This window comes from Halictus rubicundus, chromosome 1 (genome assembly GCF_050948215.1).
Source record: "Halictus rubicundus isolate RS-2024b chromosome 1, iyHalRubi1_principal, whole genome shotgun sequence".
In the NCBI taxonomy this organism is placed as follows: domain Eukaryota; kingdom Metazoa; phylum Arthropoda; class Insecta; order Hymenoptera; family Halictidae; genus Halictus; species Halictus rubicundus.
The window spans coordinates 5,746,140-5,771,576 of record NC_135149.1 but is presented as its reverse complement, the minus strand read 5'-3'; the positions used below and the strand labels follow the sequence as shown (position 1 = coordinate 5,771,576).

General features: G+C 41.1%; 1 protein-coding gene across 1 annotated transcript; it reads right to left on the bottom strand.

Annotated features, from left to right (window-relative positions):
* Nucleotides 1-4,640: 4,640 nt before the first annotated feature.
* Nucleotides 4,641-22,446, bottom strand: LOC143353478 (putative cytochrome P450 6a14). The gene is made up of 6 exons (XM_076786860.1): nt 22,363-22,446; nt 14,194-14,597; nt 13,056-13,581; nt 10,881-11,102; nt 8,739-8,990; nt 4,641-5,315 (listed from the first exon to the last, which is right to left on the bottom strand). The coding sequence occupies exons 2-6, from the start codon at nt 14,527-14,529 to the stop codon at nt 5,152-5,154; spliced, it is 1,500 nt and encodes a 499-aa protein (XP_076642975.1). The 5' UTR covers nt 14,530-14,597; nt 22,363-22,446; the 3' UTR covers nt 4,641-5,151.
* Nucleotides 22,447-25,437: the final 2,991 nt, after the last annotated feature.

The following is a 25,437-nucleotide window of genomic DNA, read 5'->3' as shown; positions in this document are numbered from 1 at the left end:
GTACAGGCCGTGGCCCGGTGCTCCGCCGCCCCGCAGCGATAGCACAACGTGCCCCTATCCACCGTGCTCTTGCACGTGGCCCGCGTGTGCCCCGCCTCCAGACACCGGAAACACTGGAGTGGCCGCTGCCTCTGCGCCTCGACGCGGGCCGAGGACCAGCCGACCAGCAGCCGGCCACCGCCCCCAACTTCTTAACCGCCGCAAGGGGGCCCTGGGCCCAACAGGAGCCCAGCGCCTGCTCCCAGGCGGGCCTCTGGATCTCCCCGACCCGGAACTCCGCCACGGAAGCCCCCCACCCCCCGCAGCCGCCAGCGCCGCCGCGACATCCCCGGACGACACCGAGCCGTCCAGGCCCGCAACCCGCAGTTCGCCGCGCTTAACCGCGTGGGTGACCCTCACCCCCGTCTCGCCCAGCGCCTCGGCGATCCTCGTGGAGAGGACCCGTGCCTTCTCCTGGCACTCCGGGCCCTTTATCTCCAGGAGGATCCCGCCGGTCCTCGACCGCCTAGGAAGCACCGACGACTCTATCCCGAAGCTCTTTAGGTCGACCCTTTCTTTGGCCCTGGCCATCACCTCCCCGCAGGTGAGCTTGCTGCTCTCCGGGATCGTGATGGCCACGGCTCCCGTCCTGGGGGTGCGTCCAACCTCCCCTCCTCCCCATCTCCGAAGGAGAAAAGGGTATCTACGTACGCGACTCAGGACTTCCGGGTCTAACCTCTCCGTGACCGGGGACGCCCAGGGGCGGACCTTACCAAGCAACGCCTTATACGGGCGTCCCCATGGATCATCACGGAGGGTAAGCAGGAGCTCATCCCAGGCCTTGGTCTTAGCAGCGGCAATCGCACGCTTGAGGGCCACGGCCGCCGATCTGTACTCCCTGTACAGCTCGCCAACCCTCGGCTCCGCGGCCCCGCCCAGAAAATGGCGGCGATGAGAGCGGGTGTACCGTTGGCGGGCTCGGCCGGCCGAACTGCGTAGTTCGGCCAGCTCCCCCTACCACCAGTACACGGACATCCTCAGGGGCTGAGCTCGTACCCGGGGCATCGCCAAGTCGCAGATCATTTCCAACGTGCCCCGGATCCAAGCCGCCCCCTCTTCTGCCCCGCTGCCTGGCCGAAGGCCAGGGGGAGCCGATAATCACGGCCCTCAAGACGTAGTCCTTAGTTAGTCGTTACTGCTAAGTCCATCAGGACGTAGCAGTGATCCGACAGTCTCTCCATCCCAGACTCGCCAGTTGGACACAGGGCGTGAGGCGGCGGCCGTCGCGAACGCATTACACCTCACGCATGTAGGCACGGAGCCCCGGTTTAGTAACCCGTTCGACCACGGAGCAGGGGGCCACTGTCGCCGAGTGGCGACTCCACCATACCGCCACGGAGACGTCAGCGTCAACGCACCAGTGCGGATGGTCCGGGACGCTGTACGGCTCCGCGGCGACGGCCAGGCTAACCCCCCACTCCTCCAGGCAGTGGTGGAGGTTGGCCTGGAGTACCGGGAGGGGGGACCGGCGCGGAGTGTGAGCTATTATTTGGCCTCCGCGCTAGTCCCCTCGTCAGCGGTCTTCGCGGGTGGCGGGGGACATGGGTCCCCCGGCCCGCCAGGGACCGCCACCACATCCATCCTCTCCCCCTCCTTGGAGGTTGGTGGAGCGGCCGACTTCGCCCCCGAGTTTTCCGGCGCTGTGCTGTGGGGGGGGGGGGGGGGGGGAGGTGTGCGCCACACGGCCGGCCCCCTTTGCGCCCTCCTTCGGTTTAGGCGGCGGGGAGCACGCCTTGCTCCTCGCCTTGTATCCCGCCGGCCTCCCCAAGGCCGCGCAAATCACGCAATGGGGTGGACTCCTGCAGTCCACCGCCCGGCGCGTGGCATCCCCACAGCGGTAGCAGTGACCGCTGCCGGACATGGCCAAGGGCCAGGTAGCGGAAGCACTGCATTGGTCGTGATGCCAGCACCACCACCTGGGCGGTGGACCACCCCACGCGCACCCTCCCGGCTTTCTCAATGGCCAAGGCCGCCACGGCCGGGCACTGCACCCAAATGGTGTCGAGTACGCTGGGCGGAGCCTTCAGCTCCCCCACCCTCACGGACTCGGCGGCGCAGCCCTCGGCCTTCGCTACCGCCTCGGCCACCTCCTGGTGTGTGACAGACACCTCCAGGCCCGTGAGGCGGAATTCCGCCTTCATCACGGGCCTGGATACCCTCACGTGCATTCCCCCCAGGACGGCGGCCATCTTGGCCGCAAGAATGTCTTGGACCCCCGTCGGCACCGGGTACCTCAATGATGAGGCCCCCAGTTACCGCTCGCTTCCAATGGAGGGCCCCAATGCCGAGGGCATCGAGGTCGATGCCCTGACGGGCCCTCCAAATGGCCTTCTCGTAAGAGGCCCCGCTCCCCTCCGGGACAGTCAGCGTGACTGCCGCAGAGCGGGGCGGGGCCTTTACTTTGGCCGCTGCCTTAACGCCCTTCGGGGCGGGGGCAGCGGCCTTCCCCTTCTTGGGGGCGCACGCCGGCGCCGTGGCCGCTGTAGTCGCAGCCTTGGACGCAGCCAATGCGTTCCTACCCAGTACCTCCACCCATGTTTGCCCTTTAGGGGGACCTGGCTTCGGTGCTGGGGGCAGCGGCGGGCGGGGGACCTTCGGCCGGGCAGGAGGAGCAGGAGGGGTCGTCGCCGTACCCCCCGTCCCGGCATCCCCGCCCTTCTTCTTCTTCTTTTTCTTTTTGGCCCCTCCCAGCACGGGGACAGGGAACGGCGCCGGCGGCGCCGGCAGCGCGGACGAAGGGGTGGGCGGTGGTGGCGGAGGCCCGGGAGGCTCCCAGGAGATCGCCCGAACGATACCATATTAGCCTTCATGAAGAGTTACACGGTACGGATTTTATGAATCGTGTCGCATTTTGTCAGTGTACTCTACACAAAATACAAATCGATGAAACATTTATTTCTTCAATACTGTTCACCGATGAAGCTACGTTTACTAACCATGGAAATCTCAATTTGCATAATATGCATTATTGGAGTATCGATAATCGACACTGGTTACAACAAGTTGAGCACCAACGACAATGGTCAATTAACGTATGGTGTGGAATCGTTGGTGATCCAATAATCGTACAACATTTTATCGACGGAAATCTTACTGGCGAACGATATGAACACTTTATACAAAGTAGATTGGGGACTTTATTAGAAAATGTACCACTAAACGTTCGCCAAATTATGTGGTTACAGCACGACGGATGTCCAACACATTATGCTCGGAGAGTAAGAGATGCACTGAACGAACTTTACCCAAATGAAAGGAGAGGACGTGGAGGATTAATTTCTTGGCCAGCTCGCTCTCCGGATTTAACACCATTAGATTTTTTTCTCTGGGGAGCATTGAAAAATGCTGTTTATCACGAAGTACCCACTACACCAGAAAATATGAAACAACGGATAATTGCAGCATGTGCTAGAATAAGTTCAGAAACGATAAGACATGCACGTGATGCAGGGATACAAAGATTGCAACTTTGCATTGATGCAAACGGTCACCAATTCGAGCATCTCCTGTAAAGTAATAAAGTTTATTTTACTACCATATTTGACCTTGCATGACCTTCAATGATAACTCGCTGAATTCATCTCAACACTGCCTATCACATCGTGATAAAAAAAAAACATAGCATTCCATTTGAAAAAATAGAGTTGACCTTGAAATCTCCTCTATGCCTCCACGCACGCAGAAAATGTTTGTGTCACAATATGTCCCCCTCTATACAGTGTAAGTTTTCTATATAACATTTTTTCATATTATTACAAATAACGGCAATATTCAAACTGGACATAGTTATTGCACCATCCTGTAAATACATTAATAGCCAAACTACGAGAAGTGCCGAAAAACAGGCTGTTTGTCCGCACTGTGCGCAATACCGTATGTGAATCAGGTTTGTAATTGTGAATTACATTTTTCTGGTCTCATAAAGTCAACTGCTGGACACTATCGCGAATAAAATTATATATTAATGAACGATAAGAACGGTAATAATAATGAAAAAATCCATCATAAGACAACAGATCGTATTTCTATGGTATGTTCTAATCTTTGTGCAGTTTACCAAGACGCCTATTTTATTTATGTCATCTTATTGTATACAGACATCGAATAAATCAGCTTGTTATTAAAAGAACTATTCGATTATTATATTACAAGAACAAGATATTATATTCTTCTTCTCCGATGTCTTACGTCGCATCTACTGCGAGATCATTAGAAACGAAGCAACGTTGTGTCCAGATAATATAATAGATACGAGATAGTAGATATAGTATAACATACTAGAATATACATATACTGTTAGGATTAAGCACTCACATTAATTATTAATGAGAAATATATTTTAGATAAACAGTACATAAAGGAACACAGAAAAGTAAAACTTCAATACTACACGTCTATACTGGGACACGTCCCGAACCAAAAAAGGCGGCCTCGCATCGCACAGGCGTCGCAATCGCCGCATAGAGGTCGCGCGCTACATAGTAAATCGATAATCGATACTCGTTCGTAGATCGGTATTAGTCACATTCCAACATATACTATAGTGGAATACACAATAAATGAATACATAATAAAGTAGAATATAGTACAAAATACTAAAATACGGTATAATAAACTATAATATAATACAATACAGTATAATATATTAAAACATACTGTAATGTACTACAAATAGTTTATTTCTGCTTATGTTATTGTGTTTTTCTGCATCCGCCTAATAATATATGGTCCGTCGTTAGTGTTTGGCTTTAACATGCGTTGCAATAGGGTAGTTTTGTTTCTTTTATTACGTTCCCACACACTTAATATTATTTCCACGCTATTGTATTGAGAACTAAACAAGTTACAATTAGAACGACACAATTGTTACCGTCGAAAAGATTACAAAAATTTGATGCAAAAAATTAAATTTTTTCATTATATTACTGTTTCTTTTTTAGCATTTCTAAAACATTGTTGTTCATTCATCTGTTTTACTTATTATTACCCTGCACTATTAAGTCTCAATATTCATAAATTCTGGACGCATTGGCACTCGAACTATTTCATCTTTCCAATTTGTTATTGCAGTTAAAGAAGTAGATATTATATTTACATGTAAACACAACATTATTAAATTTTTGTTATCTTTAAGTATATTGGGTTCTTAGATTGCAAGGTGAATGCGCTTGCATCATATTCATACGGAATCGGAGTTTGCTTACAGACGTCCACTTTGTGATTTCGAAGTACTTTAACCAGTCCGAGTTTGACTTGCAATTCGGCGAAACGGGAACCTGTAAGAAACATTAAAATAATAGCTATTCGCTTTCTGAAAGACAATTTGGTGATGATGAAACTAATAATGTACAGGCCTTGCCAACAAATTTTCGATGTGGCTCAAAAGTACGAATTCGGTTGAAAAATTGTACGTGTTATTGTTATGATATATTATATCACAGATTCGATTCCGCGCGAGAGAAGGCTATCTATCCACGGAGCACGCATGATAGACGCGTACGGTTTGTTATCTGACCACGAATAAACTCTTATATATCCGTTACTAGTATGGAAAAGTCATCATTAGTTTTCTTAATATATTTATATAATATAGTTATATTTATTAGTTAGTTATTCAGTCGTTCCAGGTTAACGATTCCAACATCAACGACAGCATGACGGAATGGTATACATTATAATCGAAATTTGCGGACCCAGAATGTGGAAATTTTTGAATTCCTGAATTTCTGAATTGTAAAGATGAATTTCTCGATGTAAATTTTTCACCATTTCGGCAAAACTTATTCTAATTAGATATTTTGAATTTTAATAGTATGTTGTAGATTATCAACATTTAGAAAAAGATATTTTCTTATATACAAATTCACTATCTGTTCCGATTGAAGATCAAACGACAGAGCTTCAGTTGGAATTGAGCGATTTGCAATCAGATGACCTGTTTTCTTTAAAGAAAGAGCCACAGAAACATCTCTTTTCAAATTCCTAACTGTAGAAAAATATTCCAAATAAGAAGTTTTGGTTTAGAAATGTATTCAATGTTTGCATTGACTTATGTGTATGAAATTAGTTTTTCGGCCATGAAATTAATTAAATCAAATGTTCGTAATTCATTAAGTGATGATTCCCTAGAAAGCGCGTTACGTATTGCTACGACCGAATTCAGTCTTGACTTTCTCCAATTAATTCTTTGAATTTTTCTTTGCTTGTTTTATGCTTCTGCTTCTGCTTATGCTTAATATCCATCCGTTTTATAACGTTTTTTTATTAGTGGTCGCATGTTTATAGCTCTTATGATTATACGATTGTTCTGAAATCTATAAAGATTTTGAACCATTACTTCCAAAGAGCACTTTGTAAATAAATAATTTATCAAAAAGGAATAGATATATCGCGAGTAACATCTGATATTTCTAATAAATATACCTATATTATATAAATCTAATAAGGATAACTAACGATCACTTGTTGTACCCACTAGAAACGGGAATAGAAGAATTTATACGCGCAGATCGCTCTACATTTCGTGGACAAAAAAGGAAGCGTACGCGTCTCGCCGTTTTCGTACACTACACGTACTGTCCCTGCTTCACAAGCAGTCACTCGAAACAGCACAGAGGCAAACGGGGTCCTCGCTCGCACCCAATTGATAGGCTTTGGCGTCACACACATTAGCCAGTAATTCGGCTAAATCCAAAAGTATGTGTGGAATGACCCAATCGCACGGCTTATAGCCGCATTCTTGTGAGGTAAGCAGAGTACATTGTAAGAACTTACATGATTATGACGCGCACTTCGCGGATAGGTAGCCTCACTCGCGCGTACGGTCGGCTACGGAGATACGTATAGAGTCGCCAGATCACGGGAGTTGACTCGAATTGTGGGGGAAAAGTTACCCTCCTTCTGCCAGACACAACTTCTGCATTGTGACACATGTACGACAGAGATGAAACGCGTCACGTGACCTGGCCGCGGCAGAAGCGTGGGGGATTAGCATCGCAGAAGGGGAGAGGGTAAAGTGAGGAGACAAGTGTTAGGCCGCGATCACACCAGAAGAGACGAAACGATCGTGCGACGTCGGACGTCGCGTCGGCCGTATCATCCGATATTGGAGCTACTGTGACAGCAGTCTTAATCTGTTGATTCTGGGTATGTATCGTTGGATAACGAACGAAATCCCGAGGGCGCGGCGAAGGTGTACGCTGCATAAAAGAAAGGTTGTCCAGCCGTGTCCAATCTTGTTTTAGATCAGGCCTGGGCAACTTCTTCCCCGCAGTCGCTTCATGACCCTCACTACCAGTGTGCAGGTTCCCCCGTCACTGGCTACTGCATGTTACCCTACCGTGCTTTTATCTCTCCCGAAGACAACCTCGTGTACAGGTTCCTAATCGTCCGACCCTTTTCCCACACTCTATAGGAGCAAGGTGGAGTATCTCAAGAGTGGGGAGAAGACTCGCGCGTGGCTCGCGAGTCACCAGTTGCCCATGCCTGTTCTAGACTGTCGTTTAGTCCAGTCACAAAAAAGTTGTTCTGGTTTAATAAAGTGCGTGCCATCAATTCTGTGACTGACGGGATACATGAATACATTGATATGCGTCTACAAGAACCGTTCCAAATATATAAACTGTAGAAGGTTAATGTCAGCCTAAAAAATTATAAAAAATGGAGTTGTTATTGACAATTTAGCATTTATTCAAGCTAGTTTCTCTGCTTTGTTAGTTGTTACAACAAAATTAGAAACAAATACATAAGTTTGAAAGGATCGACTGTCGAAAAAAAAAAGAGAGTTAATATGTTCCCACTACATCTTGTGTTGTTAATGAGATACTTTCTGCATATAAATTTATTTCGACTAATTGACAGTTGAAAACTTAGAAAATATTATTGTTACATATTGTAATGCAAATTACAGATAGTGATATAGATTATACAACTATTCTATATGTTGCAATATTGTATTCTATTGTACTATAATGTACTATTTTTGATAAACTTTGTTCACATCATATATTTTTTGCACATATTTTGAATATTCTGACATATAAAATTTAAATAAACATTCGCAGTCTAGTTATTAAATTGAAATCTATAGAACATCGTGTGTATGTAGGTGATGATAACAATGGTGCAGAATGATTGTTGGGACGCAACGCAATGCGAGACCCACGAAAGTGTCTCTCGAATTTGACACCGGTCCCAATCACTTCGACCACCCTTACTAGAGGCAATAAATTAGCCTAAGAGTCGAAGACTCTTGAGACCCAAGCGACGGGACTCATCCCATTTTTTCTGCGAGTTTCCGGCACCAGAACATTAACAATTTAAGACAGCGTCTGGACAACCTCTAAATATTCACCCCCAATTTTCTCCCACTACTATTTACAACGTCCACCACCAATTTCACATCCCTTAAAAACCCATCTCTGCGTGCGAGAAATTAGTCTTCAGTCAGTCCTCAGCTAGTCCGCATTTACACCACATCTTTGTACAGTTGTTATCATTAAATTCAAAGTTATTGTTATCAACAAGTTCTACTAATCATTCTACCGCTCAAAACATCTCACCCTTTAAAACAAGAACTACCTAGCACGGTTTTAAGTAACTAAACAGGAGTGGTATGACTGAATTAAACTTTCTTTTTACCAGTGAAGAAAAAATGGAACAGGTTTTCAGAAATATGGTTGCAATATGCCGGTACATACCAACGCAATTTCTTGGTCCGTCGCCAAAAGGTATGTAGTGCATAGGATGTCGAGTTCGTACTTCTTCTTTGTTAAACCTTTCAGGATCGAATTTTTCAGGATCTGGGTAAATTTCAGGATCTCGATGTATTGCAAAAACTGGAATCCATATATTGATCAGTTTTGGTATTGTAAATTTCAAAGTATCGAAAGTGTATTCAGACGTTGTTCTCCGCTGAAGTAATGCCCCAGCAGGGAATTTCCTTAATGTTTCTACAAAAATAAAAAAATTTCATTTCTATAGTAAGATCTAAAGCTAAAAATGAGTTAAGGAAAACTAGTTTTATATAATAATATCACTAGAACTAATAATTACATTCTATTGAATAGCATGTATGCGATATTTATCGTTTAAATGTATTTTCAGCACCTGTACCGATAATATTCTTAATATTCATTGTTCTTTCCTTGTTAGATATAAATGAAAGAGCATATAAATTCGTTTAAAAAAGTTGAAAACTGTATGAGATGCTTGGCAACGAAATTTAGTGATATTGTAACAACTTACTTTGCATTAATAATTTATTATGTGTGTACGTGTACACTCCCGTTTAAGAGTGTGGAGCATATTATGATTTCAAAAGGAATACCGTCCTTATGTAAATAAATATTTTACCCATATTATTGTTCTATTAAAGTACCGAAACAGTATACATTTCTATTTAAAAGAGTAAGTTGTGATTATAATATCCTTAATTTCATAAAAACTATACTAATGTACGAAAGCATATTACGATCGTAAGACAATATTTGGACTCGCTTTAAAGCTAGAAGCCTCTAGTTTCATAATACTTCCTTCATATTTTCTAAGAATTTTTGCTTGATGTAGCGAGCCAAGAAACTGAAGACGCGCTTTTTTTCTCGATATTGCTATACATTGAAATATTTATGAAAATTTTGGAAAACCTTTTAACGTGACTGAAACTACCATAGATTTTCAACTCTTTACGACACCTTCAAAATTGGTGCACGATTTTTTAATTCGTTTTATCGAGCTTTGAGTGAGACATGTGTCGCAAACTTTTAAACGTACATACCTATAAGTTACACCATGAGGGCTTTACACGACCCGAACTCGTTCTTCATTTTTATTCAATAAAACAGTGAAAACAAATCGTACATCAATTTTTAAGGAATCGTTGTAAAGAGGTTTCAATCTTCAAATGTATGGCAGTTTCATTTACGAGAATTCTTTTGAAGGTTTTCAGAGACGTTTGAATTCGCAGCATTTTTTCGGAACATTTTTTTTTAGTCCCTAGTTTCCCATCTGCTACATCATGCAAAAATATCATAGATGTAAATAAACACTGCTTTCCGTAAGTAGAGGCTTGGCGCTTTAAAATAAGTCAGACATGGTTGTACTATTTGTTTGTACGAAATGATTACAATTGAAATATCGACAATGTTTCGAGAATCGGAAATGCAGTGTTTAAATAAATCTTGTATCCACAGTAGGTTTTATTTGCCAAAGAATAACGGTGGGTTTATAATATCTTAGAACCTGAAGAATAAATTTTTTTTAATGTTTTAGGCGTCTGAGGTACCCATTTCACCATTTTTTAACATCCTCCTTATTAAAAGGATACTTATACTTTTACTTATACTTTTTATTGCTTATATGTTAGTCTACTTTGGGACGAATTGTTTACATACTGTTGGCATTAACATTATCCGATGTACACCTCGTGGAGGTTGCTCAATTGGACTCTGTTACTTTTATGACATTTTTCCCGAACGATTTCGTTACTACAAGTCAATATTAAAATAAAATGAAAAGCAGCAAGTTGGTTTCGATTGAAAAAAGCGCCAAGGATATTGGAGTAACCTCCTTGTGATGTACATCGCGTAATGCTTAAGTCGGTGGCACGTTAACTTTGACAGTTAACCATTCAACAACGGCTCACTTGTAAGTAGTGTATTTAACTCGTCTCAATGTAGTTGAGATGTTGTGGTGATATTTACCCCATAATATCAAACAACTATCACCGGAAACATTTTTTCGTATTTTTGCTATTTACAGAAATAATCACATGAGGACACTTTAAACGGACATACTGTATATGTATATATATATAATAATATGTAATATGCTTATGTGTTCACCTTTGAATACTTTATCCAAGTATTTCAACTCTTTCAGAGACTCAACCGTGAAGGTATCGCCGTACTTAGCATGATATGCCTTCATTTCTTCATGCAGTTTATCTTGCACATCGTGATTCTGAGCTAGCTCACAAAGAGCCCAGCTCATAGCAGTCGAAGATGTATCAGATCCGGCCGCGAAGAAAACGAAAGCTTGAGCAGTAAGCAGTGTGTCCGTTAACTCTGAAAATAATTATTCAATATTTTACGAATTTTTCATAAAACTGTGGCACGAAATATATTAGTATACTGTTTTTGTCAGTAATTTTCAAAGTGCTTCTCTGAAAGTTCAAATGCTTATCAGTGTATAATTTACCTAAAGTGTCAAAAAAAGAATAAGTAAATCTTTGAAAAACGTTGAAACAATTGGTTTTTATCATTTTTAACTACGGCGCATCACAGAAAAAATATGAAAAGAATTGAGGATAGTGCTGATGACAAGATCGTATTGCTAAATTAATTTCATAGGTGCCACTTCTAAACTTCAATACAATATAACTTCTATATACAGGGTGAGTCACGAAAAACAGAACACTTGATTTTCTTTGTAGTATGATGGTAAACGAAAGTTTCAAAAGTGAAATGAAACTGTTCAAAGGGGAAAATACGATAATGTCAACAGATTTTGTGTTTAACGTTTTTTTTACGTCATTTCAATGTTGTCAGTATTGTATTTTTAATCTCATTATGCGACGGCAGAAATTAAAATTAAAATAGAATGATGTCTTTAAATGCGACTTTTCTTTAATTAACTGTCTATAATCGCTGTGTATAATCGTATGTTTTTATTTATATTATTACATATGCACGGAATATGCATTGTACATATATCGTTAACATAAAATATGCAAAACATACGCAATATGCAAAATAAAAATTATATTTTTAGAATATCCTAATGACAAAACATATTTCATAAAAAAATAATATTGCATAAACATTCGCAGTCTATTAGTAGACTAGACTGGGTTATTACCCACGCGACTTGTCGAACCCTAATTATTCAATTGTAGGCGAAAGAACTACATGACGATCGCACTGAGAACTGATGAATTCCCAGGAGAGAAGAAAAGTTTGTTTACCATGCATAGGTGTATCTCCGTAAAAAAATTTTTTTTAAAATCGAACTTTGGTTCACTATTAGGCAATACAAAAATAAATTTTTTTATTAAGTTGTGAAATCTATTATCCGGCGAAAAAATCCATTATTTTCGAGGAATTTAGTACACACGATTCGAAAACTAATGCGAAGAAAGCGGCTTCAAGATGCTCTGAGTCCAGGGGTGGTCGCGCACTTAGCGAACCTACCTGTGTCCTGTATGGTATCTAAAGGTTAATGACACGGTAATTATCGTCATTGAGTTAAAAGCCAGACCCCAGGGTCTGGGGTAACTTCCAGAAGCGTACATGTTTATAACTTCCAAAGACTATTTTAGAGTATTCATTCTAAAAAAATTCTCTAGCTATTCTTCCATCACTCGGTATATAGTTCCCTAGTAATTTGTTGTAGTGACCTTCTTCATTTTGATTTTCACATATATTTTCTATTTGTGTTCGTCGTTTTTTCATAAAAATTCTTAAAAGAATCTCGTCATCTTCTTCTTCTTCTTTAAGTAGTAACAACAGTAATTTGCAATAGCATGCGATCGCGTCTGACAAAGTTTGACGAATGGAGTATAAAAGGCCTCAGAATCTCAAAACGCTGGGTCCAGACGCGCTTAGGAAATCCGACCTTTAGGAAAACCGCAATCCCATAAGGTCCGGCCGTGGGAAGCGACAGTATCGCACCTTTATTTCATTATCGCACATTTTTCGTTTTTTCGCTTTAGGGTTACCGAGCTGCCAAAATTATCTTGTCACTGTTACGTTAGCCGTAATCGCATAAAGTCGCCATGAAAAGTGGTTTCCTAAATCGCGCGGGTCCTGGCTGCCGACCGCCATCGAGGCGGAGGGGCTCCATTTTGGATAAGCTGACCAAAATATTCCCATATTTTGCTCCATAACTACCCTCCCGGTCTATCGAATGATTCATAGGCAGTTTAATTTGAGCCATTTGATTGTACCATTTAACCGTGCATTACTGTATATCGTAGATTAGTCTTGTAAACATAGTTTTATGGACAATAAGTAACTTACCTATGCCTTTGAACCATTCTGGATGGTTTCTAAATTCTATGAGCGCGTTAAGGAAATCAGGTCTATAGATGCTGTGCTCCTTCCTATACTTAATCATGTCCATGACAGTTTTCGTGAAGAAAGTAACTAACGTCTTTTCAGGCACTACATATCCAAGTAAATCGTACAATTCCGGCCAGAACAGTCTTGTTTTTAATCGTAAAGTGGTTTCAATGGATGAATCGAAAATACGGTTGCCCATTCGACGAAACTCCGATTCCTTTTCGCCCTCACCGCTCATATCAATTCCGAAGGCGCAACTACCAATCACGTCCATTGTAAAGCGTGAGAACATTTGTTTAACTTCGATTGGTTCTCCTGTTGCAACTAATTTATTTAAATTTGCTTCTAAGTTTTTTGAACATTCCACTGCAAGTCCGAACATGTCTCTCAGTTTTCCTGATGTAAAAACCGGACTTATTTTCGGTCTTAGCTGTCGCCATCTAGTTGCGTCTAATTGAAATAAATTCAGGGACATGGGTTCAGTCTGTAAACATTTTAGGAAATCATTTTGTTAGGTAAATATTGTTTAGTTACATCGCCGTAAAAGTAGCATCACTCAATGTTTCCAGTAAGAAAACTCAAGAATTGAATTACTGGATTGTCTTATTCGATACTATTTCATTCAACAGTAAATGTAGTTACTCTCTTTTATTAGCATTACCAAATGATAATTTAAATCAATCATTCAAATTTCTTAAAAATTGACGATGCTGAAAAAATTTTCTAATTCGCGTTCAGCATTTTTAGAATTAGAATCAACAGTTTCGGAATCACTTTTTGTTTACCATAACACAAAAAACGTTAGAATTCGTTTGATAGTGCTATTCATGGCGGAGCTTCTGGTACAAGTAGATTCATGTATCTATACAGTGTATTTATTATAACTTATATTTTTAGCAATGCAAGATTATTTGATACATTTTCATGTATTTGAAGGGGAAATGAATAACTGAATAAAATGTTAAAGCTCAGTAAAAAAAGATCAAATACATCATTGCGAGTATATTTCAATCTCATATTTAAAATTAATTACATTGAATACTATTGAATGTAATTGAATAAAACTTCATTTACACTTGTCTGGTGTTATACATACCCGTTCGTGAACCGCATGTGAACGTTCTTCAAAGGAGGTGAAGTCCTTGATTAGGACGTTCGTTATAATATCTGGATCATGTAGAACAAGAATAGGTGACAGTCCTTCGAATACTCCAACCACGGGTTCATGTTTGTATTTCTTACGAATGTCCTCTACTACGTCTGCTGTAGTTACTCTTGCAAGGGTTAGATCGAACAGATTGCCGAAAATCGGGTGAGGTTTTGGTCCAACTACGCCACGTTTTCTCCAGAAACGAAATTTGTACACACGGTAATAATAGAAAGCGGTAAGTAGTAAAGCAACACCGTAGAAAAGTTCCAAGTAACTCGCCATTGTCCCCGCTATTCAGCAGCTAGCAATCAAATGTTCAAGTCAATGTTCAGTCAATGTTCTGCAAACTCCTGAAAAATTGATTTTAATTGGTTGGTCAATAGATGATATCGAATTTGACTGTAAAAAATCGTTCATCCTGTTTTTAACACCAAAGACTAAAAAGTAACTAATTCAACCGGATTCTAAAATTTTTAGATAAATAGATTTTACTTACAAAAGTATTGTACTTGTTCTTATTGGCAACATTGAAAGATTTATCACTATACTTTTTATATGGAAGAGTATGTAGGCTAATACAATGAGTTACCCTGGGATCGTCGACAACTCATTTCACCGACACTGTTGTCATCGATACGATTTGACCGACATTAACTTTCGTTCACACTATGTTTTCATTGACATGGTCAAATTGTCGACAAATGTTTTCATCGACATGATTTGATCGAAACTATGTTTTCATCGACACGGACAAATTGTCGACAAATGGTTTCATCGACAGTCCATGTTTAGCGACAGGTTTGAGTTCATTCGTTTCCACGAACAAATTTGCACGAACTCATAGCTACATTAGAAATTGTTGTTATTATTCACCCCAATTTGTGATGCTGCTATGTGTCAGTACGTTTCCTGCTTTTGTACGTAATTGTTGTGTTAAATTGTTCGTAAAACAAATGCAATGAGTTCGGCAGCCCAAATTAATTTTGAAGGACTGACAGAAGTTATTTTGTCTATTCGTGGATAACAAAAAATTGTAATTCATGGTTTTATATTTAAAAAGAATCAATATAGGGATAAGTTATATTATTGGGTTTGTGAGGAAAGTGGTGTTGGAAGAAACAGTTGCCAATGTTGCGGTACTGCTGTAGCGGCTAGCTGGGCGCCGGAAGAGAAGTCTTCAGCGCACGAGCACCAAGAGAGATTTATGGTTTGCACAGCATAAGACGCTATGTGTGAGAAAACGTCTTTAACGTTTTTGGCCACTTAGCGGACAGATGTGTCCTTGTAGTTCCTAGCGACGAACTCAATAGCGCAAGTGGACGCCATAAATTTTGGGTAGTCGAAGGGTCTCCAGCTTAAGGCTCGTACAGACCTGAACATTTCGACGAGCATTGCGACGAACATTGCGCCGAACAGCGAACGAAACGCAAAATCGACATTCATTTCGGCGATCCGAACGGCGCGATTTTGCGTTTCGGTCGCTGTTCGGCGCAATGTTCGTCGAAATGTTCAGGTTTGTGCGAGGCTTACCCGTTTGCGTTCGTGCGCGCGGTCGATCTATCGCTTGTCGGTTTTTCGACATACATCAAAAGCCTCGTACAAACCTGCACATTTCGACGTACATTGCGCTGAACGCCGCGCCGAACAGCGACCGAAACGCAAAATCGCGCCGTTCGGATCGCCGAAATGAATGTCGATTTTGCGTTTCGTTCACTGTTCGGCGCAATGTTCGTCGATATGTTCAGGTCTGTACGAGCCTTTAGAGTGTCCCAGCGACGCGTGCCTGGTTTCTATCACCCGGGAAAGCTGGGCCCGTTGACGTAAGCCAGCAGCCACGTACCGCACTTAGCAGTACGGCACTGGGCCCGGAAGACACCCCGCTGCATCACCAAAATTAGATTTTTAACGAAACGACGCGCTCACCCTTCTCACGCACGAGGGGCGTGGAACTTGGGCGTGTTATGCAAAATGCACGGATTGGTGGAAGTTCCTCGAAAGGACTTCCACCAATCAGTCGAGAAGCATTTTTGAGAATATAAGGCAGCAAACTACCGACGCGAAGAGTCTAGTCGAGCAGTCTAGTCACAGCCGAGTCACAACTACAGTCTAGTTACAACACGAGTCATAGTCTCGTCCGGTCGCTGTTAAATCGCAGTAAAAGTTCAGTCGCGCCGAGTCACAGCAGTTAGATTCATAATCGCGCTAGGCTAACTATACCGGACGCTATCGCGACTTCACATTAAGAAATAAACGACTCAGTCACGTAAACCTGATTTGTGAATACTTATTCTAAGGCACCCGCCTTACATAACCCTATTCCTTCACTGCAAATACAGCAGCAGTATAGAGGAGATTTCAAGGTCACCTTGATTTTTTCTAATGGAAAGACCTACTTTTGTTGGATTCCGGGTTTGGAAATCGAGTACAACAGTTTATAATAAAATCGAGAAGAGTTTTATTTAAGTGTATACACGGTGGCGAGTTCAAGGTACAGCGATGTAACCTTCTGCACTGAAATATGCAAGAAGAAGCTCTGACTCTGTTTCGACGGGTTGCTATATATATGTAGTTTTTTAGAGGAAAATGTGGAAGGGAGTAGAAAAGGCTTGTTGTGGAAAGGATGACGTAGAAGAGACAAAGTCTAAAGGTCTGTTTGGTCCTGATGATTCAAGGGTTTTGGCTGACGTGACTATGGCATGATTATCATGATGCGTTGGTGTTTAACTAGAGTCTAGGGTTATCGGGTATACAACACTTTCTGTATCATGAATCGATAGACTATCGAATTCTGAGTAAAACTGTATTGACCTCCATATGTCCTAAATCTAATAGTTAACGAGATATTATCGAAATAATTTTCTTTCTTCTTTGGACAATATCTCGTTAACTATTAGGTTTAGGACATATGAAGGTCAACGCTTTTATACTCAGATTTTGATACTCTATCGATCTATGGTATAAAAAATGGGACATTCATTTAAAAAAATGAAGTTGACCTTCATATGTCCTTTACGCGTCCACCTACAAAAAAGCTACTAACATCAGATTAATGCCCCCTCGAAACCAAGAAAGTTCCATCTGATGCATTACTTCCTAACACCAATAGCAGTCGAGTTATTCAGGTGGCCTGTTTCTCGCGCCTCACCCTGTATATACAGGGTGGTTGGTAACTGGTGGTACAAGCGGAAAGGGGGTGATTCTACGCGAAAAAAGAAGTCGAAAATATAGAATACAAATTTGTCGTTTGAGGTTTTGTTTTCGAGAAAATCGAATTTAAAGATCCGTCGGGTTCGCGTGCTTTAGTATGCGCAGGAAGTAGAATTGGTAGGTCATGATCAGACGCAGCAGACAATTCCTATCAAATAGCATGCGTACTTGCTGCATTTTCAAACTCGATTTTCTCGAAAACGAAGCTTCGGATGAAAACATTTTATTCCATATTTTCGACTTCTTTTTTCGCGTAGAATCACCCCCTTTCCGCTTGTACCACCAGTTACCAACCACCCTGTATATGTTAGAAATTTGGTTGAGACTCGTTCGCTTTGAAAGTTCTGGGGTAAGTGCTGCGCTGTCCGACACAGTCCTCTCACCAAAAGGCACCCTTGCCTTCCCCACTCCGTGGCCAGATCCTCTTGGAACAAAGTCCCAATTCTTCGGGGCAATGCAACCTTGAGTTGCATGTCCCGACAAGTATTTACTCGTCACACCCTCATAAACATAATAAACATGATAACAGATGGTCCAAAGTGCCCAACCGTTATCGCCCGACGACAGTTCTGTTTAGTCTCATGCATCCCTATTCAAGACGTAACGTAGGTTCAGACCCTACCATAAATCCTTTCAATCCTAAGGATCGCCTCGGTATCAGCCCTTGACTTAAATTTAAACATATTGACGCTAACATATATATATATATATATATATATATATATATATATATATATATTTGTAATTTCAAATACTGAAAAATCCATTCTACTATACTTTTCTACGGGTGGAGCGTTAAAACAACAGGTATTATGTGCCAAAGAGAAAAATAAGCCTATAGAACCGAAGAGTATCGACGACATCAATTTGTCGGAAAGGGCCTAGCAGGATAAGACTGGTCCAGCGGCCCCAGTACGATTTTTATCGGTATAGTAAACAATGGTATTGGAAAACAATGGTTTTTGGTTGAAAGATAATCCCCCAAAATTTTAAGTCGCTAACCCTTCATTTAAGGATAATATTAGGATAAATACCCTTGACTGTATCATTTTTTTCTCGGTTGTTAATTAAGATATTCAGATGGAACAAAAACGAAAATATTCGAACTTACCTCCTTCATATCATATATTTTTTTCACAATTGTGATCAAATTATTAAGGGCAGAAAAAAATTATTTAATTTTTTAGGGTTGGGGTTTGCAAGCAACCCTTCGAATGACCACTTCCAAAAAATTCAAGAACAACCTTCTGTTACCTATTTAATATACAGGGTGAGTCACCAAACGTTAGCACCTCAAATATCTTTGTTGTTTCTAAAGATACGTAAAATATGGTAAGGACAAAGTTGAATGGTACAATGGGGCTGACACGATGCAAAAAAAAATTTTGTTTTTATGTCATTTTTTGGAGATATCAAGGTCACCTTGACTTTTTTAAATGGAACCACCCTTTTTTAAACACCTACAATGATAGTCCCTTTCATTAGGAATTCAGTGACTATAATTAGTCCAAGGTCATTCAAGGTCAAGGACAGAAAAAACGTATAAAACTAAAATATGGAAGCAGAATACGTTTATCACGGTTGAGACTTGTAGGAAATAGTAAACATACTATGGTCGTAGTTAAAGTAAACATACTAAGGTCCTTCAATGTTATTGTTGTTCAGCATTCTTATTTACTATCAGTATGTTTCCAAATGCGATTCCGTCTTATTCAATGACTGAAAAGTGTGATATGATCACGATTTACTGTGAATGTAGACAAAATGCAGTGCAGGCCCGATTACTTTATGAAGAAAGGTACCACGAGCGAAACACTCCTTCTAGACCGACTTTCATTAATACGTACAGCTAGTTTCGAAGTACTGGAAGTGTACATGCAAGACAGCACAAACGGAAGAATCCCACGACTAATGAAGACAATGAAATTAATATTTCAGCCGCTACAGCTGTCGATCCTCGCGTGAGTACTAGAAAAATTTCTCGGAAAGCAGGCATAAGTCAAAGTAGCATAATACGAATTCTGGCCCGACATAAATTTCATTCGTTCCACATATTGCTCCATCAAGAATTGCACGGGAATGATTTTCAAAATAGAATTAACTTTTGTCAATGGGAATTGCTTCAAAATCGTTCATTTTTTTCTAATGTCTTGTTTACGGACGAAGCAACATTTAGTAATCATGGCTCAATTAATCTACGGAACGCCCATTATTGGTCTGTGGATAATCCGCACTGGCTGCGAGAAATTGATCGTCAAAGACAATGGAGCGTAAACGTGTGGTGTGGTATTTTGAACGACAAAGTAATTGAACCATATTTCGTTAACGGAATGATGACGGGACAGAAATACGCTCAATTTTTGCAAGAAGATCTGCCAATTTTGTTAGAAGATGTCCCTTTACAAAATCGCTACGATATGTGGTACCAATATGACGGTTGTCCTGCTCATTATGCACGAGTAGCAAGAGAAACGTTGGATTCTCGATATCCAAACCGATGGATTGGACGAGACGGAACAGTTTCATGGCCATCACGTTCGCCTGATTTAAATCCACTGGATTTCTTTTTATGGGGTCTGCTAAAGGAGACCGTGTACACGGATGCTCCAACAACAGTTGAAGATATGCGTCAGCGTATCATCACAGCATGTACGAATGTCACGTCGGATACACTTATCAGAGTTCAACATTCCTTCAGAGCTCGTTTACAACAATGTATCGACGCACACGGCCATCATTTCGAACATTTATAAAATACAGGTATTCTGCTTCCATATTTTAGTTTTATACGTTTTTTCTGTCCTTGACCTTGAATGACCTTGGACTAATTATAGTCACTGAATTCCTAATGAAAGGGACTATCATTGTAGGTGTTTAAAAAAGGGTGGTTCCATTTAAAAAAGTCAAGGTGACCTTGATATCTCCAAAAAATGACATAAAAACAAAATTATTTTTTTGCATCGTGTCAGCCCCATTGTACCATTCAACTTTGTCCTTACCATATTTTACGTATCTTTAGAAACAACAAAGATATTTGAGGTGCTAACGTTTGGTGACTCACCCTGTATACGCCGGACAGACCGTCGACGGAATCAGATACGGAAGTCTTTCCTCGGAGAAGCCGCAGTCGTAGCGAATTAGTCGATCACACCGTCTCGCGTCTGTTGTACTCGCGTGCGTATCTCGCGTAGAATATCGTAGGTTTCGCCCGTCGCGCCTTGTATCGGATGGCGCCGCGAAACGAATCCGTTCCCCAGGCGTTCGGCGTGGATTCCACGCTCTCGCGACCCCGCAAAACCGCAGGTCACCGGTCGGAAACCTTCGCGACCGCGTCGTTTCGGATACTATCGCGACAGTCCATTTGTAATTGCGCCGCCCACCTGCGTTCCGTAGAGTATCAGTATAGTGATATGGATCTCTAAAGGCTTTAGCACAAAATATATCGCTTTAATTTCATTACATTATTTTTGTGTAAATATTGTACAATTTTGTTATGTTTTGTAGTCTATATATGTATATTCGTAGTATTCGTTCTGCTTATCCAAATTTTTTATATGTATTTACACAATTATGATTGAAATTACATGAAATATTATGATTTTGTTCATAAGTGTGGAACTATTAATAAAGTTTGTTTATTTGAACCAATTCTGATTAATAAAGTAGCAATAAAAACTTTGACATAAATAAAACGCTTTGTAATTCTCTTCATTATTTATTATACAAGCAAATACTTTATACTTTATTATACAAGCATACAAAATGCGTCAGGAACATAACAATGATAATAACGATTAATCTGCATTAGCAAATACAAATTTGATGTCAGTGGAAACGAATGAACTCTTTATCGCCAAACACGGACTGTCGATGAAAATATACGTCGACGATTTGACCGTGTCGATGAAAACATAGCGTTGGTCAAATCATTTCGATGAAGACATTTGTCGACAATTTGACCATGTTGATGAAACCATAGTGTCGACGAAAATTAATGTCGGTCAAATCGTGTCGATGAAAACGGTGTCGGTGAAACGAGTTCTCAACGATCCCAAGGTAAGCAAGACGAATAGTACCGACAAAAGCTAGATCTGGATTCCACTGTTAGTTAATTGTTTTTTATGTATGTAATGACGAGGACAACGTATTTTAAGGTCACTTAAATAGGAAGAATAAGCTCCAAAATTATTTTCTATGTATCTTTTGTAGACAGACATATTAAATGTCATCATTTTCCAGAATTAGTTAAATTATACTAATTTATAAATTAAGCAATTTATAAATAAATTTTTGCAATTCCATTGGAAGAAGCTATGAAGCCAGTATTATTGAAAGTTTACAATAATTTATTTCAAATTTAAGCAATATGTACTAACTTCTGTATTGAAAAAAATGTGAAGCAATTTTCACCATCTTTAAACGTTTATGCGCCAACGTTATAACGTTGACCTACATTTATGAAGTTTTCAATTGATACAGATCTACAGAATGTATTTTTCAAACTTTCAATATAGGCCACCATAAATAAGTTTTAAATGATGCTTTTTTTATTTTCTCATACAATTCCGACCAATTGCAATATAAAAAACAATTTTTTTCACATCATGTAGCAAACTAATTGTTCTAACTTATGAAAAAAATCCAAGTCGTATGGTCCAACATTAAAAAAGCCATCGTTTTTTTAAGAGTGTCCAAATATTAGTAAGAGTCATTTTACACTGTACATACAGTCAACACTCCTATAACGCGATTAATATATACAGCGTTATAAGAAACTCAGAATTAATATACATAAATCAGATCAAATGAAAATAAATTTCATACAAATAAAATCGTAGTTTGGGCACGGTGACTCTGATAATTAAATGATGTACACAATAATATTTTGTATTACGTACATATACTCACTTGATTATTACCAATTGCACTTTATAATCAGGCAAATATCTTAGGTGAGTACCCAAACCTTCTTCGGCTGCAGTTACGTGACAACTGTGCATTGGGATTGAAAAACTCCTTTTATGTGTTCATTATATTCAAGAATATTCACCACAATGACTTGTCCTTCACTTCGATATGTCTCCTGTCGAATTATTACCGTTATAAATACCGTTGTGATGTTTGTAGAGCGGAATAAGTTCGCCGGCGAGGCGGAGCCGCAGTATGTACTATGCATACATAGTTATTTAAATTCTACGAATTTCCACAATTGTTTTTAACACCTTGGCTACCGTGGGCGCCTATAGGGGCTTAGAAATTTTGCGTTTGTGACACTGAGAGCGCCTATAGGCGCTCGACATAGTTTGGCTTTATTATTTACATTAATATTAAATTCGTAATATTTATACTAATTCGGTTCAAAGAAATAAATAATATTGTTTTAATGTAGTGAAATTCAGTTTTTTGATTATTGAAATATGTTTTCACAAAAATGCATCCCTACCCAAAAGTTCGCCGTTCTCAGCGCACATCGTAACTCAATTCCTGCCGTATGGTACGGCCGGTGCGTATCAAAGTCTGCCGTAGTCAAGGGGTTAAGTGAAAATGATCAAAACTAATAGACTTAAGACCCTTTTGGCTCTTAACGCGCGCACGATCCCAGACCGATATCAGATTCCGCATATAAAGGATTTTTCGCGTTTGCTAGCAGGGAAAACGATTTTTTCTACGTTAGATCTGGCAAGAGCGTATCACGATATTCCGCAAACTGCGATAACCACCCCGTTCGGATTGTTTGAATACACGGTAATGCCATTCGGGTTAAGGAATGCTGCGCAAACGTCCCAGCGCTTTATAGATTCGCTTTTAAGAGGTATTGACTTTTGCCATGTTTACAGAACACAAGGTACATATAAGGCAAATTTTCTTACGGCTGAATCAGTACGGCATTATAATCAATCCGAGCAAGTGTGTTTTCGCCGCGGCAGAGGTAAAGTTTCTCGGGTATACCATATCATGAACAAAGAAGACACTAGAACGTTAGCCGATAAAGTTAAAGCGATAGCAGATTTCCCAAAGCCTGAGATCCTCAATCAACTTCGTAGGTTTCTCGGAATGATTAACTTTTATCGGAGGTTTATACCTAACGCGGCACTCGCACAGTCACCAATCAATCGGTTGTTTTGTGGTCGCGAAATTAAAGGAAACGCTCCGATTGAGTGGTCGACAGACGCGGAAAAAGCTTTTCAAGCGTCGAAGGAGGCTTTGGTAAACGGGGCGTTATTAGAGCGAGTCACGCGCATCTCGCGATATGGTAGACACGTCAGATTTCGCGTTAGGCACGACGTTGCAGCACCGAGAAAAAGGTTCATGGAAATCATTAGCTTTCCACACGAAAGCCTTGTCTCCTGCGCAATGCAACTATGAACGGGAGTTGTTAACTGTATATGCTGCGGTAAAGCAAATCGAATCGAGTCCGTGGCCGCATCGTTACATTACGATGACTTAATTACTTCTGACTGCGTCTGGCATCTCATTACAATTAAAACGCGTAAAATCGGTAAACAGCGACACCGATATTCATTGCGACATGTCGACTGGAAATGTCAGACCATTCGTCACAAAACCTTTTCGATGTCAAACACTTTTTCCCACACACGCACTTTCGCATCCTGGAGCTAAAGCCACGTTGCGAATAGTTAAAGAACGTTTCGTGTGGTCGTCGATAGAAAAGGATTGTCGCGAATGGACGCGAAGTTGCATCGAGTGTCAGCGCGCCAAAATAAGTAGCCATGTAGCAAGTCCTGTTGGAACATTCGCATTGCCGTCCGCTAGGTTCCATAGGCAATTAAAGGCAGCGATTGAATGCCACGGCGATGAGCGTTGGTCTGATGTATTTCCCATAGTTTTGTTAAGCATTCGAGCAGCGTATCGCATGGACTTGGAAGCATCAGTCACTGAATTAGTGTACGGCGAGAATTTAAGCTTGCCAGCGGAATTTTTTGCTAATATAGGGGAAAATAGCACGGAACCGGTAGAGTTAGGGTCTATTCATACTTGCCGGAGACGAATGCTAGTATGGATACTACCACGTTTTCTATATTCATACGCGCCGGAACCCTAGCAAGGCCACTTGAGAGCTGTCCGAGATGCTCGTAAAAAAGGCCAAGTGCTGCACACCGCGGGGGTTTGCTACCTAACACCAGAACAGTTTACTCCCCTCTACACACCGGGATGCCAATGAGCTCGGCATCCGGCGCGGCGGCAGTCCCGTGCCTTTCCAGGATCGAAAGCAAAGCGATCTCTGCAGAGGCTGTCCGGCCGCCGGATGCCACAACAGTGTGCAAGAACGTCCAAAAGCTGTCCGAAGTACAATACTGTCCAATCATTAGGAACTATTAAGTCGATGCTTCCTCTTTGAAATTTCGTTTTTGCATTTGCGGAGCCTCAAATATTGCGGCCAGGTAAAAGATCGGCAAAGGACGCGACGTCCGGCGATTCAGGTAAATTGTAATTGCACCGACTGATCGACCACTATTCACCGACAGGCTTGGAAAAACCAACGTCCTTTGTACTATGAATGGTATTAACCTTTACTGTACTCTCGGTGTTAAGGATCTAGTCGAGGCGAATGAGGCACAGAGTGACTCAGGAGCGAAGGAAAGAGATGTAGGTAGGTGACTGGAAAATGGATGTGGACAATGTTATGGGAGATCAAAATGCGTGTGTAACTAAGTATTAAATATATTAACAAACAGTGGTGGAATACAAAGGGGGAACAGTGAGTCGAGACGTTTAAAGGTTGGTCGGTAGTTCGATTATAATGCACATAGATAAGCAATGTATATAGTAATATACCTACATAAACAGTTTGTAGCGTAATGTACATTGGTATGCAGTTTATGATTTTGTGCATTCATATTATTCAATAAGTTTAGTTGCTAGTTAGAATAAGTAATCGTAATAGGACGTTTGCATTGACAGGGGAGGTCGTGTAGCGACCAGGAACATTTGGCATACAAATGGTTAAGCGAGTTTATGGAA